At 51.7% G+C, this 15,894-nt stretch overlaps 6 protein-coding genes across 6 annotated transcripts; 3 read left to right on the top strand and 3 right to left on the bottom strand.

Moving 5' to 3' along the window:
* Nucleotides 1-872: 872 nt before the first annotated feature.
* BDW74DRAFT_142132 (uncharacterized protein) lies at nt 873-2,574 on the top strand. The gene has a single exon (XM_073722685.1). It carries the CDS (start codon nt 1,502-1,504, stop codon nt 2,099-2,101), a length of 600 nt encoding a protein of 199 aa, XP_073589678.1. The 5' UTR covers nt 873-1,501; the 3' UTR covers nt 2,102-2,574.
* Nucleotides 2,466-6,368, bottom strand: BDW74DRAFT_142131 (uncharacterized protein). Its single transcript, XM_073722684.1, has 2 exons — nt 2,606-6,368; nt 2,466-2,510 (listed from the first exon to the last, which is right to left on the bottom strand). The coding sequence occupies exon 1, from the start codon at nt 6,152-6,154 to the stop codon at nt 2,807-2,809; it is 3,348 nt and encodes a 1,115-aa protein (XP_073589677.1). The 5' UTR covers nt 6,155-6,368; the 3' UTR covers nt 2,466-2,510; nt 2,606-2,806.
* On the bottom strand, nt 6,369-8,886 carry BDW74DRAFT_142129 (MICOS complex subunit MIC60). Its single transcript, XM_073722683.1, has 4 exons — nt 8,596-8,886; nt 8,440-8,530; nt 6,766-8,372; nt 6,369-6,705 (listed from the first exon to the last, which is right to left on the bottom strand). The coding sequence occupies exons 1-4, from the start codon at nt 8,707-8,709 to the stop codon at nt 6,661-6,663; spliced, it is 1,857 nt and encodes a 618-aa protein (XP_073589676.1). The 5' UTR covers nt 8,710-8,886; the 3' UTR covers nt 6,369-6,660.
* A 29-nt stretch (nt 8,887-8,915) lies between these two features.
* On the bottom strand, nt 8,916-10,809 carry BDW74DRAFT_142126 (Rab family GTPase). The gene is made up of 5 exons (XM_073722682.1): nt 10,429-10,809; nt 10,335-10,354; nt 10,247-10,273; nt 10,001-10,192; nt 8,916-9,932 (listed from the first exon to the last, which is right to left on the bottom strand). The coding sequence occupies exons 1-5, from the start codon at nt 10,496-10,498 to the stop codon at nt 9,585-9,587; spliced, it is 657 nt and encodes a 218-aa protein (XP_073589675.1). The 5' UTR covers nt 10,499-10,809; the 3' UTR covers nt 8,916-9,584.
* Nucleotides 10,810-10,876: 67 nt separating this feature from the next.
* BDW74DRAFT_142125 (putative phosphoinositide phosphatase (Sac1)) lies at nt 10,877-13,662 on the top strand. The gene is made up of 3 exons (XM_073722681.1): nt 10,877-11,323; nt 11,390-13,116; nt 13,172-13,662. The coding sequence occupies exons 1-3, from the start codon at nt 11,116-11,118 to the stop codon at nt 13,346-13,348; spliced, it is 2,112 nt and encodes a 703-aa protein (XP_073589674.1). The 5' UTR covers nt 10,877-11,115; the 3' UTR covers nt 13,349-13,662.
* On the top strand, nt 13,663-15,815 carry BDW74DRAFT_142124 (tetrahydrofolate synthase). The gene is made up of 3 exons (XM_073722680.1): nt 13,663-13,898; nt 13,951-14,088; nt 14,159-15,815. The coding sequence occupies exons 1-3, from the start codon at nt 13,809-13,811 to the stop codon at nt 15,554-15,556; spliced, it is 1,626 nt and encodes a 541-aa protein (XP_073589673.1). The 5' UTR covers nt 13,663-13,808; the 3' UTR covers nt 15,557-15,815.
* Nucleotides 15,816-15,894: the final 79 nt, after the last annotated feature.

Genomic DNA, 15,894 nt, shown 5'->3' with positions numbered 1-15,894 from the left:
CGGGCAGTGAGTGGGTGCAGAAATTTAACGAAGACTGGCTCGCCCTGGCCGACTTAGGGCAGAGGGCACACGCCGGTCAGGCAGAAACCGGGAAGGAGAGGCCCAGAACAGGGTCGAGGCCGAGGCTGAGCAGGGGTATGACGGGATCTGATCGAGGGGGAGGGCAGACGAACCTTTTTTTTCGATGCGATGAAAGAGCGAGCAACTGGCTGAGACGGAGGAAGGAGGAGGAGGATGGAGAAAGCTGAAGTTTTGGACTTGGGATGCGTCGTCCCGTGTGGTTCTCGCCTGACCGGTCAAACGCCCGCCGCCGCCGCCACGGAGAGCCTGAAATACGGTATTTTACAGCTGCAATACACCCGGTCTGGGTATGTCAGGGTCTGGTCCCGTCTTGTACTCGGCTGCCCTGCAAATGGCCACGGGCGTATTCGTCACTATAAATAAGCTGTCCGGGTAATATTGCGCCTGGTATTGGACCGTCAGAGCGGCGGTGCCTGTGAGTCAGTGCAGATCTTGCATCATAGCCACTGCGGTCTGCCGAACTATATCATCCCTGCTATAGCACCCCAATGCTTACGAGTACTCCAATACTTTAGATGATAGTATATGAGACAATTGGTCTATGAGTATGGAAATGGTTCATCATTTCAGATCATCTATGGCTCTTTCTGGGAACGATATGAGACATTGAGCTATCTTACCCTCCATGCGCCCGAAACTATATATTCCCGCATGCGGCATTTCACATGTCAACAGGCACCAATAGAACGTCCCCTGCAGATAGTACAATTCAACCAGCTTATCACTGCTTATACGCTCTCTGTCTCTGACCGCTCATCCAGCAGGAATCAACGATGTTTCAAGGTAATATCTGTTCTCGTATAGCTACTCCGGAGTTCCCACCTAATACTCGAAGCCTGTCGTATTCAGCCGCTACCAACTGTCGGTAGTACTATGCTGCTTGTCTTCCATTGAGCATGCAGGCCTTTCGTTGCTCGGAATCGCTGTATTCAATGTATGTTCATGACTAACAAAGCATACTGGCAGGTAGGCATAGAGCGAGAAAGATGATCAAAGGCACATTGTATCATGAGCCGGTGTACAATGACGAACAACAGAATAAGCCACCTCAACGGCATGCCCGTTGCTTTCATTGAAAGGGACGCACATACTCTGGATTGCTATTCTCCCTTTGAAGCTCTCCCTGACAAAGACATACGCAGCTGGGTTGCTACTGCGCAGCTGCACTCTGAAAAGGAGTCATTATTGCACGTCCAGAGACACCACATGTACAAACAGAAATGGATAAAGACTGCTGCTTGGTCTTTGTCTTCCTTTGATTGAGCAATGGCCATATAGAGATGTTGCTCAGTATAAAGTCATGAGAGAATCCCAGGCTTGGAGTATTTCCTCATCAAAATATTCGCATATTAGCTTCATACAAGAGCACACAAGTTCAAGACAACTACCACTTCGTTGACCGAAGAAACTCAAACCCAAGATGTCATTACACAGCCGCTCTCCCCAGAGCACCCAGTGCCAGCGCCCACAGCTCCAACGCTCCAGCGCAGTTCACGACCTAAACCTCCAAGCGCGCAGACAAGCCCTCGAAGAAACCAACATCAAGAAGCTGCTAATCCCCAGCCAGAAACCCAAGCAAGAGCCCAAGCCCGACTCTACACCCGTCAGCCCTTCCTCGCGCCTGCACCGCTCCAGCGCAGTGAAGTATAACACCAACCCACTAACCCGGCGCAACACACCGCCGCAGCTCTCTCCCCAGCATGTCCATGGCTGTGAGTACTCGTCCTCACCAACAGACTCATCCGACATCTGGCTCGCACAGAGCAAGCTAACGCGCGCCTGTACCAGCACGCGCACGAGCACGAACACAAGCACGCTCCCGCCGCTCGCAAGTGCAAACCAAAGCCAAAGACACACGCACCTGAGCGAGCGGACCCTGCGCGACATGGAGCTCCCACAGACAGTCCACTCGATGGTCGACAGCGGCGCCTCATGCGCCGAGATCGGGCGGTACCTCGTGCAGAAGCTGCACGGCAGCGACTCCTTCTACAGCGAGCTCGTGGACCTGCTCGTCGCGTGAAACAAGCCGTACTACGAGATCTTCGTGCGCATGTGCCAGGCGCTGAACTTGAGTATTGGTGAGGGACACCGTCTCGACACAGAGGCCCCAGCTGGCAACGCTAACTTGCGACCCGACATCACCAAGCCGATACAGGGGTGTGTGGTAGACGGGCCGGGGTATCTTCCCCACTATCATAGGCTTTACCCTGTTATTGGGGGGATAATGCTGTATCCGTTAGAGTACGGGGGCCATAATGAGTCTGTTGAGCATGTTGCTGATGTGGCGGTTGTGGCGGTTGTGACGGGTGTGACGGGGAAGGCGCGCTTGGTGAAGATTCAGCGTCTTCGTGCGCCGAAGTCGGTGCATGGGAGTCTTCGGCATGTTGATGATGAGTCGAAGTCCTATCGGTCGTAAGTACTGTGCTTTTCTAGATTTTGTTGAGGATTTAGAAGTTAGTATTAATATTAGAAAATCCATCTGTTGAGTATTTGAATCCTACCGTAGCCCGAACTGATTACATACCTGTGCCTGTGATATGTTATTGAGTAGTTGTGATAGGGACATGAGAAACCAGGGGAGTGAATTCCAAATTATTGATTATAGCCTCATAGTATATGCAAAAGTGGTATCTAAAAACATAAGCCATGCCAATAGACATCATGGATACAAATCATTAAAATGTAAGCTTGAAAAGGGGTATATCGCTAGAACGGCAAACGGCTATCATAGCCACAGTATCCACCGCACGCCAGAGACCATGCCATGGAGAAGCTTGCGGAGGAGCTTAAAGGCCACGACAATTAACCACACCCACCACAATAGTCCAATTAATGCCCACTCAAGCATCACGAATCCCGTACGGCGTAGCCAACGTAGCCGACGGTGTCGCTTTCGGAGACCATGGTCGAGTGTGTCGCTCAACTGTTTGACAGCGAGCGTGCTGGTAGTGTTTAGCTGCATACTGAGGTTCTCGGCTTCTTCCGCCGCAGCACGAACGCGGGTATTGAGTGACTTGTCGACCAGGTCCTCAAGGGTGGAAAGTTGTGACTTCAAAGGCATGAATGCAGCTTTTGGTACTCGTTCCATCGAGCTCTCAAAAGATTTGTGGGACGCTTCAATCCGCTTGAGGAGCCTCCGACTTGCCACATCATGCTCGTATAGTCGAGGAACAGACGGTATTGAGGAGTCCGGGCCAAATGAGCGTTGAAGAAACTCAGGCGGTGGTCTGCGTACATCTCCAGCTCGGCGAACGATCTCGCGAGCTTTTATTCCCGAGGAGAGAAGAAGAGCTCTGGTACGTTCTATCTCTTGCTTGCTCGGAACACCAGACTCGATCGATACCGAAACACTGCGGTCAGATATACTCCAGCTCCTTGACTGGCCTGACAGCGTCGGGCGTCCGCTGTGCGAGGACGGTATTCGATTCGGTTCAGCCCCAGCGAGGCCGGTCACGGGAGGGCGAGCTATGCTAAATGGCACCGAGTGATCCTTGATTCGACCCTTCCGGATCTCATCCCGCACGGTGTGAATTTCTGGTCCAAACTGTAAAGTTCGAGGACCGCGTTTCATAAAATGGCCTGACAGCTTGCTTTGATGATCGCTAGTGGAGTTTGCTTCACCCTGCAGGTCGAAAAGCCGGCCATGAGGGGTGGCAACTACTCCGAGCTCATGTTCATCGCGCTGCTGTCGAGGCTCGACAATAGTGGGTGGCGTCTGCAACTGATTCTTCGCGAGAGACTTATCAGAGTTTCTTGGAGTTGACCGACCAAGGTCATCAGAAAAGGTAGGCAAGCGGCGTAGAAGAGCCCTAGGAAGAGCTAATTTCTCACTCTTCGCTTCCTCATCTTGAGATTCACTGCTGTCAGATATGGCCAACGAAGACTGGCGTGAATGCCCTCCACTATCCTTTTTCAAGATGAAGTCTCCCATTTTCGAGACCTCGTTGCCGACTTTACCGGCAATTTTTCCAGGCCCTTTGAATATTCCGCGCAATTTCGACTCATGCGGAACGGAGTCCTTCCGTTCATGAGTGGTCGATCCCCGAGTATCCGCATGGTGCGTCGAAGCTTTGACAGGAAGGGGTGGTTCATCATCAAGTTGAGAGGCATCCGTAAAGGGCACGCTGTCTTTGCGAGTGACTTCAAAATCAACAGAGCTATCATCCTCGACGCCTTTCCTATGGTGACTACTGCGGCTGTGAGCCCTCCGATGTCCGACTCCGCGAGCGAAGCCTCGCTTAGCAGGCGACGAAGACCGACTTGATGGAGGAGATAGATTAGAGGCGATGCTAGGGAAAAAGCCAATGTCCAAGCCTGCGGTAGTGGCGCGGCCTGCCATTTTTGCCGAAGATAGAGGATCGTCTGCGCTCGGAACGGACGACACGGACCCCCTCTTCTCATTCCAGATCAAGCCTTTGCGTCTCAAAGGCGACACCGATCTTCTGGGCGATTTCATACTGCTCAATAGAGAACCACGATGTGGTGCTTCATCTGCGCTAGAGCTTGAGGAACTACGTGACCGAATTCTGAATTTGCGCCTTTTGGAGCCTAGATCCTCTTCAGAGGCACTGCTGCTCCGACGAGGGGTTCTAAACCTATGCTCTTGCTTTCCTCGGCCGGAATCTCTAAGGTCAAAAGATAAGCTTTGGCGCGCATCAGAGTGAGAGGCGTGGGACGAGGGCCGCCCAGCGCTAACAGAACTCTTCGGCACCTGTTCTTGATGGGCATCATTAACGACAAAAGAACATGGGTTAGGATAGAGTATATTTCCATCCCTATCCGTTAGCTTGCTCTTGTTCTCTGCCTCCTCAACCCAGGCGGCGTCGGCAAGTAGCTCGTCAGGGAATATCACCCAGTCAGATCTGGGCCTGCGCGATTTGAGACTGCCTGTACGGCTGATGCGGCGTATACTGGAAGATGGGGAGACAGCAGAAGCATCGGCATCATCAACGCTATGACCTGACGGCTCCTCTGGTCCTTTTCCTTTAAAAGCCGGGAGTTTAAGGCATTCAAGGTAATTTCGCGCTTGGCGACTGTACCCAGCCTCAATCGAGTTCACCCAGCTATGAACCTTGTCCACATCATCCCACCCCTCTGCTCCAGGATCGATGGGGCAGCGTTCACGAAACCTGACTTTGCGATTGCGAATTGCCTGAAGTGGGTTGTAAGCACGATGCAAATGGGGTGGCTCCAGGTCTGTATCGGTTGTAGTATTGCTACCGCGCTGTTTGAGAGGCGGTAGAGATGGAAGAAGACGTAGGTATTCATGGCGTAGCTCAAAGTAACGACGAGCATTCGCAGCTCGCGCCAGAGTCCCTCCTGAAAACCCCTGCGGCATGGGTTCGACCATCGCGGACTTGGGGAGCGTATTCAACACATCATTAGTGATCATAGATATCGGAGGCCTAGCAAACTTCACGCTGTCGTCTACCAAGGACTGATTGGTGTTGAGCCCTGGATATGAGCCATGACTCGGAATGCTCCCTGCTGCGGAGACACGACCGTCCCCTGGCGGTGCCCATGACCCTGTAGACACTTGACTTGACGTATTATATCCAATGTTCCCCTTTCTTCTCGACTCGCTCAAGTTGAGAGCGAGGTTGACAATCTGCAAAGAGTCTTTATCTAGACCTAAGGCGGCCGGGTCATCACGGCTCTCCGCACGACTGTCGGTGTGGTGGGCTGCACTGCCATCTTGCGATTCCGGAATTGTAGGAGCCTCGGGCAAATGAGTAGAGCCTCTAGCCTCCGTATCGTCTATGGTATCCTGACTGACGCCATCCGACTCCTTTGCAGACTCTCGCTTGCGACTCCATCGGAACCGCGATCGTTTCTTCGGGGTACTCTCGGTTTCTGGCTTTCCTAGCTTTCCCCGATAATCTGCTTCTGAACGACGAGAAGCGTGAGCGCTTGTTCGGAGGCTTCTTGATCGTGGTAGGAACGAATCAACAAGGAATCCGCCGGAGCTGGCCGTTCGTCGTTGGCTTCTGCTGCCTCGCTCTTCATCCCGAGAGCTGCCCCCAAATGACTCCCTCGTAGTTTGCTCCTGATTCATCTGCAGTGCTCGGTTCATTTAATGTTTATCGATCTTGAATAATTGGAATCATTTCCGGCTTCAAATGGTCTCCTTTATGCTCCACTCGCATTGTTTGGCGAATATGACAACATTAATGGACGGGCCGCGTGTCGTTCGTGTTTCGGCGACTTAGAGTTGGTGAGATGGTCGTAACAGCAAGAAGGCAGCGCGCTACGAAAAAGCGAATACATGGGGGACGCTGAGTTGGAACATGAGATGGTTTATGACTGTTGTAGGAAAAAGGAGAAACCGGCAAGGCTGCAAAGAATAGTAGCATGATCGTCATTGGGCCTCGCCTCCTGTCTGGACTCTGCCCGTGACGAGACAGTTGCAAACACATCAAACCACTACATGTATGACAACTGATTGATAGTATGATGTGTCTGGAGCACAAAAGAAATCTACTAGAGTTGTCTAGAGACGAAAATACAACTAGAGGTACATGTCCTCAACACAAGAAAAAAGGGTTATGGTCAAGCAAAGAAACGGCGGATGGTATCTATCTACTCAACCCTCAGGCACTGAAGGCGCGCCTCAGTTTCAATGACCTAGGAAAATGTCTGTTAGCCTAATTCCAATTGCAAGCAGCATGGAAAGCGATGACTTACTTCTAAAGCCTGCTTCACCTCCAGAACCCTGCGCACATCCGACAGCCAGTCCTTGCTGAGGATCTTAGCCCATCCCTTGAGAGAGTTCATCTCACGCGCAGCATCATCCAGGTTTCCTTCTTCCAACAGGTTCTCAGTTCGCAGCAGAACACTCTCAACGTCATCGCTGCCAGCCTCGGCATCCTTCTTGAACATAACCTTGCTCAAGACCAAGCTCGCGGCGTGGCTGGCAATACCGGCATCCTCGGGGAGAAGGCTAGCCTTGCGGACTTCATCGGCGACCCGACGGAAACGCTCAATAATCTGGGATGTAGAAGGGATACCGCGCTGGTAAGCTGTGGGGTTGATAGAAGAAATGGCGGCTTCAACGACAGGGTCGTCACCTGCCAGCTCCTTGACAGCGACCAATTCGCGTACGAATGGCCGAGGAACCGTTGAGCGCTCTAGAGCAGACCTAACTGCATCCACTGCCACCTGCAGCTGCTGAGTCTTGAGGTTGGTATCGATCACCTCCCTCCACCCGGTCGTGAGCTTCTCGAGTTCGCTAACGCTGGAGGTGAGCTCAGATAGCTTGCTGAGGCGGCCATCTCTTTCACGCTCGACAAGATCCTTCACATCATGCAGATACTTGCGGTTCAGTTCGATAGCCTGCTCAACGAGTTCGTTCTGGAGACGCTGCTCGGCAATTTCCTGAGCCCTTTGCATTTCCGTCTCAATCTTCTGCTGGTAGGCACGTGCTAGCCTCTCGCGCTCTGCCTCGAATTCTTCGCGGTACTGAGCAGCATCGTTCTCACGCACTGCTTCGAATTGACGAATGAGTTCACGTGCAGACTCATCAAAGGTAGCGTGGACCTTCTCGATTTCCTCTTGAGCAGCGCGGCGTGCCTCATCACGGACGCTGATAATCTGTTCGCCAATCTTTTGGAGCTCCTCCTTAGCCTTTTCAACCGGCTTGGAATACTTAGCCGAATTCTCGTCAGCGCTGATGACAGTGATGATGTCGTTGAAGGTCTTCACGAGCTCCTGAACAATCGGCTCGTCACCCTCGCTGACATTGGCAAACTCAAGGGTTGTGACCGCGGGTGCAGCGGGAAGCTTGGGCTCCTGCTTAGGTTCTTCCTTCGGCTTCTCAGGCTCCTGCGCTTGCTTCTTAGCCTGCTTGACCGTGGCAGTCTTCTCCTCGGGCTTCGCAGCGGCGGGCTTCATGGTCGCCTTGTCGGCCTTGGCCTGGGCAACAGCGCTCATGTGAGGACCATGTTGAGAAACATCGGCCCCCGATTCCTCAATCTCTTTAGAGTAAAGCCCACTCTTGCTTGGAATAGTGACCCGACTTCCTTCGTCCCGAGGTGCGGTAGAAAGACGGTTCTTATTTCTCAGCGTGTTTGGGAATCGACGGTAGAAATCACGTTCTTCGAAGTATAGGACAGACTCCTCGCCGTATGGGACGTATTCCGTGAAGAAGTCATGGAAGTTGTCGGATTTGAGGGCCAAAAAAACACCACCGCCGTATGCCAATCCAGACGTAAGGATGAGGTAAATCAGGAATCTTCGGAAGCGGCCAGACTTGCGTACTGGTGCCGGGGTAGGAGTTTCAGGAGCGCCGGAACCTGCATAGATCTTAGTATCTAGGCTCATTGTTCCCTCACCGAGCTGCGGCGGGCGATGTATGCGTACCTGAGGTAGGTTTTGCGGCGGTTTCTGCGGGAATTGGTGTGTTGGACGAAGGTGTAACGGGAGTAGGAGGAGTTGCATCAGCGAAAAATCTCTGCACATTCGCAGAATAACCGTTAGTCTATGCTGCGAAATAATCGGGGTGTTTCGTCACCATACCTGACCTGCAAGCCGGCTACTTGCCCCGGCTCTGGACAGCCATTGGGCCGCTGGCCGAGGGCGAGCCGAAGACGACAGTATTTGCCGACCCTGTAGAACAGATGAACGCAGCATGATGAGCCGCACAACTGTTGTGAAAAGGATTGGGTGAGACGTCGTTGACGGGATGATGATAGTGAGGGAGAAAAGAGCGGACCGGGACCTCACGGTGCTTTACCTTTTGCGGTCCGCTCCGATTCTGCACCGCCATTGGCAGTGGCTAAGCTCGGTCCAAGATCAAGGCACGAGAACTCGACGTAATGTCATTACAGGTCTACAAGCAAATTATCCAACGCTTTATTTATTTGAGTAAAGAACTCTTCTATGCCCTTGAATCATCAATTTTCGAGCCGCGCCAGAAAATTGGTGTGGCGTAAAGACCATCCGATATGCTAGGAGCAGGCCCAAGCCCAGAAGTTCAGCACAAGATTAGATAGTCATAGCATACTTGAGACAATGGAATGAACTTGATAGGGTAGGAAATGTACCATAAATTGGACCCAATCGACAAAGGATACAAACGCCGAGAGCAGATGGAACAAGAACAGAGAAACGGAAAGTAGCACAATGAAACAGCACTCAGCCTGCCTGTATGACTGGCAGACAGTCCAATCCCATAGAGCCTTGCACAATATTGGGTTCCCGTACACAATGACTGTTATCAGATGCCATGTCCAGTCAACAAAGAGACGAGGTACCTGATCACGGGAACCGGGGTATTAGTAAAACGCAATATGACGGAACTGGCCAACCTGAGCATGATCAACCCAGCTCCAGACCATTAAAACGAGTAGCATTGCGACGAAATGGCGCTGGTGATTTAGCGCACTTGGCGAAGGCAGAGAGTCAATCTAGAAGATAGCACCCTTCAATGTCTAGAGAGCGAAGGAAGATTGGACAACAGAATCCGAGAAACAGGAATACAAAAGAACAAAGGCATCAGAATGCCTCTAACAGTTGCAAGCGCCGCCACTTTGGGTTCCCGGCGCTTCCGGTCGGAGGTCTACGCCAGGGCGGGGTGCTGTGCGCATGTTTCGGGGACCGGCTTGATCAAGTGGGAGCTTCTTCGCGATGGCTGTGAAGAGCTCGCGCACATTCGAAGAGGTCTTGGCAGATGTCTCGAAGAAAAGTAAGCCAGCTTCACGCGCATAAGCTTCGGCATCAGCTGTGGGGATTGCCCTCTTGTCGGGATTCTCGGTGACGAGATCAAGCTTGTTGCCTGCGAGGGCGATGACAATGTTTTCGTTGGCCTGGCGTTGTAATTCCTTAACCCATGATTTGGCTTTGTCCAGCGATGACTATGGCGAGTTTCCAGCTGTTAGCAAGGCGCACGAACATCAGGTAATTAAATCCGGTGGTGACCTACAGCTTGGGTGATATCATAAACAACTACGGCACAGTTTGCATTCCGATAGTACATGGGAGCCAGGGACTTGTATCGCTCCTGGCCAGCGGTATCCCAAATCTCAAACTTCACCGTTGTGCTTTCGTCCAACGAGATGGTCTGTGTGAGGAAGGCAGCGCCGATCGTCGATTCTCGATAGTCGTCGAATTGGTCCTACAACAAGTAAGCGACCGCCGACAGGATGTAGATGGTATACGTGAAGCGCACCTTGACAAATCTTAGAACTAGCGAGCTCTGTAATACAAGAAGTTAGCGACCGACAGAATGACAAAACATGAAGTCAGGTTGAATTAACCTTTCCGACGGCGGATTCTCCTGAAGGCAGCAATATGAAGTTAGCACCTTGACCATACTGTACAATAGACAGCAGAGCAGGCAGATGAGCTCACCGAGCAGAACAAGCTTGAACTGAGCGAATCTAGCACCTGGACGGGCGCCTGCTGCGGCTCTGGTAGCCATGATAGGACCGGTCGGACAAAGTAGCTTTCTGGATACCTGGAGGTTCGGGCCTTTGGGACGATATTGAGAGAAGGTCAAGAGGCGAAGGGCGACTAGTGCGATGCGGTGAGAATAGTAGGCAATTTTCTCAAAATGCTCGAAGGTTGATGGCGCTGGCTGTTTATTGAAGAAAATGGTAAAGTGTGATAGGCAACGTTGTTGGAGGTTCGCTGATGATGACGAAGGGGAGGTCAGCCACAGATTGTCTGCCCAGTGCCAGGCTGCCTGCCACCGGTGGTCCGCGCTGCGGGGCGGTGTCTGCTCCCGTTCCTGCCTCGCTGTGTCCGTGCCTAGGCACCGGTACTGGCTGCGGGAGAGGTGTTCTAGTTAACTGTTCACAGCTCTCCATCGCAGCACATGCTTCCTGCATCATAACAAGTCTTATCGGAAGCAGCTACTCTCCTTTTATTAAATCCTGCCCATTGCCGAGTCTTTTAGCTTTCCTTACTGTCTTGACAGCATGTGCTGATCTTCCTCCATCAAATTCCTACCACATCTTTCATTCATTTACTGGTCTTCCTTTGAACCCTCTCTAAGCAACCCCGTCATTCAAGCCCCTACCGGTGGGCGTCGGCGCAATGGTCTCTACTATCCTCCCATTTCGGGACATCAATCTCCATGCCTCTCCGGCCCATTATGCCTTCACTTCGCCGTCATCGCCTGATGCTCCGGCGCTCGTGGTTGAGCGTCCAACCGGCGACCTGCGCCTAAGCAGTGGCCCGTTGTCTGGTGCAAAGCGAATTTCTAGTATCGCCGGTATCCTTGGTATTATTAAGTTGAAGCTTGGTGAGCTGTCCGTTCGAAATCGTCACTCCTTGTTGTATCTATTCTAATAACCGTTCGTCTTTTTAGATAAGTACATTATTGTCCTCACCAAGGCTCAACCTATGGGCCGTCTGCGTGGCCAGATGGTTTACAAAGTGGCCGGCACTGAATTCCTTCCTCTCCGCGAGCGCCCACTGCATGATCATGACGAAGATGCCTACCTGGCCATGTTGAAGGAGTTGCTGCGCACTGGGCCTATGTATTTCTCCTATACTTTGGACATCACCAACAGTTTCCAGCGCCAAGCGCAGAGCGACATCAGTCTTCCTATGTGGAAACGAGCCGACGACCGCTTCTTTTGGAATCGATTTATCCAATCAGACCTGATTGACTTTAGCCTCGGTGAACATAATTCAACAACCGTTCGTTATGGCCCACAACCCGGTGTCGACCCTTATATTCTCCCAGTCATATTTGGGATGCTGCGTATCACACCGGCTAAGGTCAAGTCTACAACGTTTACGTTCGCACTCATTACTAGAAGGTCAAGACACCGGGCTGGCACAAGATACTTTTCCCGCGGAATTGACGAACAAGGCCATGTCTCGAACTATAACGAAACAGAGCAGATTGTTATTCTCAACGATGCAACCGGAGGTCTGTCCGGCTTTGCTGGTGGGCAAACCATGAAACCTTCAGAGTCGGGGCCAGATCCTCAGGTAATGTCGTTTGTGCAAACGCGAGGCAGTGTTCCCGTCTTCTGGGCGGAAGTCAACAACCTGAAATATACCCCAAAGCTCCAAGTTCGTGGAGTGGAAACCGCCGTCCAAGCCGCACGCAGACATTTCGCGGAGCAGATCAAATATTATGGTGACAACTACTTGGTAAACCTTGTGAATCAGAAGGGCCGAGAGGAACGCGTCAAAAGGGCTTACGAGCAGTTGGTCCGCATTCTTGTGTCTTCATCAAGCGAGGTAACAGAGGCGGATGACGAAACTTCTGAGAAGGTGCACGTCTTGGAACCGGATAATCCTCAGAAGGAGATGGATCGGCTCCATTATATCTACTTTGACTTTCATAGCGAAACAAAAGGCCTCAGGTGGCACCGTGCGGAGCTGCTGATGGACCGTCTCATCAATGGTCTGAACCAAGGCGGCTATTTCCGTGGTCTGGAGAACCCGGGTGCCCCCGGTGGGCAGCTGGACGCTCGAGCCCTTCAAACCAGTGTCGTCCGCACAAATTGCATGGACTGCTTGGATCGTACGAACGTCGTCCAAAGTATGCTTGGACGCTGGGCCTTAACGAGACAGCTCACCGAAGCGGGCATCCTTCGTCCCGGAGAAGCTGCGAACGACGATCGCGAGTTTGAGAACTTGTTCCGTAACATTTGGGCCGACAACGCCGATGTCGTCTCCAAGGCCTACTCCGGCACAGGTGCGTTGAAGACTGACTTCACTCGTACTGGCCAACGGACCAGAGCCGGCATGCTCCAGGATCTTAGTAATTCGATTACTCGATACGTGCGGAATAACTTCTTGGACGGTCCGCGTCAGGATGGTTTCGATGTTTTCTTGGGGGCTTATCTTCCACCCGAGTCGGCACTGGGGAATCTCCAGATTTTTGTCGACCGTCGGCCGATCATCGTTCAGGCCATCCCATACATCCTCGCCGCCGGCCTTTTTATGATTATCGTGGCTACGTTCACCCGACAACTTCCTGACGCTGCCGTCTGGCCTTTGCGCTTATTTGTTGTTTTCTGGCTGGCACTCTCTGGTTGGTGTGCTCGTTTCATGCTTGCATATGGGATGCTCTATGTAAGTTCTTTAATAACCACACATTTCAATAGCGCACTAACACGATGGATATCAGGTGAACTGGCCGAAGCTAAACACACCTGCCGCCGGCTCAGAAGGCTATCAAGACGCGCTTATCAAAGCCCGCTCTGATCCACTCATTGGGCATCTACTGGCGTCCAGAAGGCATCAGAGAGGATATAGCAGCGCTCGCCTCGGTTTCCTGGAAGAAGGTAAAACCAGAGTCGAGTAGGTGTATCTCGTCCGCCATAACTAGCCGCTTTACCTTTCTCAGGCCCTGTCTTTCTTTCTCTAATCCCGTCGCTCACACCATTATGCTGGTCATATTATAGCATTCCTTCTCTTTCTCTCGCCTCTTATATTATTACCCCGTCTCCGAGTTTTCTTTTTCATTCAATCATGGCTTTGCCCACCGCTTTTCCGGCGTCATAATATGCACGTAGAATCTCAACACCACCCCTTGTGCTCTAGTGAGACAACCTTAATGAGGCTTATGGACTTTACATTTCCAACACCTATCTAAATTCACAACTTCAACCCTCGAAAACCGAGAGCCATCAGGTATATATATATTAGTCACGTGATCATAACCACTGGGGACCCCGAGTTCTGCCGGAGTTATTGAATTCGATTCCAGCCCCTGATGAGGAGGGATTTGTCACGTAAGCGAAAAGGGCCCCTCTTATACACCGATGAGGGGGATTCGCTTTTCCAGTTGCTCATCAAGGACCCAACTGCGAGCGCTATCATTGCAATCAGCCGTGATGTCTCGCGACTACGCAGTAGGTACAGATTCGACCTTGGCAAGCTCAGCGACACTGACATCATTTGCAGGCTGCAATCTCAGCTCTCAACTCGCTGCAATCCAACTTCGCTATAGTTCAGGAATTCAACAAGCCTGAAAATAGACATGCACTCAATCTTCGGTCACTTTCCGAGACTGTCGAGCTGCTACGTCGTATAGGATACAAGGTTCGTGCTCTCGTACAAAGTTCGATGTGCTTGCGATTGCTGACCCGAAGTACTCATGGGCTTCTTATAGCCTTCCGACTTGAATCGCTTGAATCCGATCCACGTCGCCGGTACGAAAGGCAAGGGCTCGACTTCTAGCTTCATCTCTTCCATTCTATATCAATACACGCCTTCGAAATGTTCTTCACCAATCCTCAACAAAGTCGGTCTTTATACATCGCCGCACTTGCGATTTGCGCGCGAGCGAATCAGGATTAACAATGAGCCTATCTCTGAGGAGCAGTTTGCTCGCTACTTCTTTGAAGTGTGGGATCGTCTTGAGGACGCCGCTCGAGCGGCTGGGGAGGACCCAAGCAACCTGCAAACGAAGCCTCAGTACTTTCGGTATCTCACGCTGATGGCTTTTCATGCCTATCTCAGTGAAGGTGTGGATGCAGCCATCATCGAGTGTGGCATTGGGGGAGAATATGATTGTACCAATGTCCTTGAACAACCAGCCGCAACGGCGATTACCAGTCTGGGCATCGACCATGTGGCTCTTCTGGGAAGTACCATTGAAGAGATTGCATGGCATAAAGGTGGCATCATCAAGGCAAACACTAAAGCTTTCAGCGCGCCACAACCATCAAGTGCAGAGAAGGTCCTCCGTGACCGTGCCGCCGACAAGAACACTGCGGTGGAATTTGTACCCGGCCATCCTGATTTGAAGAAGGGCGGTGATATTAAGCTTGGACTAGCCGGTGACTTCCAGTACGGCAACGCTGCACTTGCTGTTGCAACTGCTGGGGAGCTCCTTCGGAAGGTTGGAAAACAGGACATTGCCACGGATTTCATGCAGCAGCCCCTACCTGCGGAGTTCCGCAAAGGGCTAGAAGAGGCACAGCTGGAGGGGAGATGTCAAACAAGGCATGAGAAGCACGTTAGCTGGTACATCGACGGAGGCCACACCCAAGAAAGTATCAAGCTAGCCGGCCAGTGGTTCGCGTCTCAAATCCAGGCAGACTCCTCGTCCCAGGCTTCAGCGGCGAAAAAGCTGCGGGTCCTGATTTTCAACCAACAGACTCGCGATAGCAACGCGCTAGCCCAAACTCTTCATGAGACTCTGGAGACTGCACTTGGCTCTGGGTCGCCATTTACCCATGCCATATTCTGCACGAATGTTACCTACAAAGAAGCCGGCTATCGGCCGGATCTTGTCAGCATGAACCAAGATGGCGCTGCGGTCGAGAAGCTACAGGTTCAAAAAGGGCTTGCGGAGAAGTGGAATAGCATCGACCCTTCCGCAGAGGTCAAGGTCTTTCCCACTATCGAAGAAGCCGTCGACTTTACTCGTGAGCTTGCTTCTAGAGAGGAAAGCCGTGTCGAGGGCGACGAAGTTTCAATCATGACCTTTGTGACGGGCAGTCTACACCTCGTCGGTGGTTTCCTTGATGTGATTGAAACGAAGCCATACTCCCAGAAGCCTTGATTCGAGCGGTATAGCTATTGTCTTTTCTCTCATGAATTTATGACCAGCGAGATTGTTAAAAGGGTTCAACATATATATATTTCGCTCCATTTCAACTGGAGTATTGGCGACTGATTTAACATCTTGGCAAGGAAAAGGCGTTTAGTGGTTTCAACACAGCACAGAGTGGCGTATTTAGAAAGTGCACGGTACTTGTCGAGCAGCGGTTGAATAGAAGCATTAGATTACATGGCTGTCACCCAGCCAACAATCTTGTAAACATGGTCGATTCTTAAAAACATGGTGGTTCCTTAGTATCCAACCAGATGTAAAGTTGAGGCGCGCAGTCGAAGTATCTG

This window comes from Aspergillus multicolor, assembly GCF_047715735.1.
Source record: "Aspergillus multicolor strain CBS 133.54 unplaced genomic scaffold BDW74scaffold_1, whole genome shotgun sequence".
In the NCBI taxonomy this organism is placed as follows: Eukaryota; Fungi; Ascomycota; class Eurotiomycetes; order Eurotiales; family Aspergillaceae; genus Aspergillus; species Aspergillus multicolor.
The sequence above is the reverse complement of the archived record's forward strand: the minus strand, read 5'-3'. Positions and strand labels throughout refer to the sequence as shown.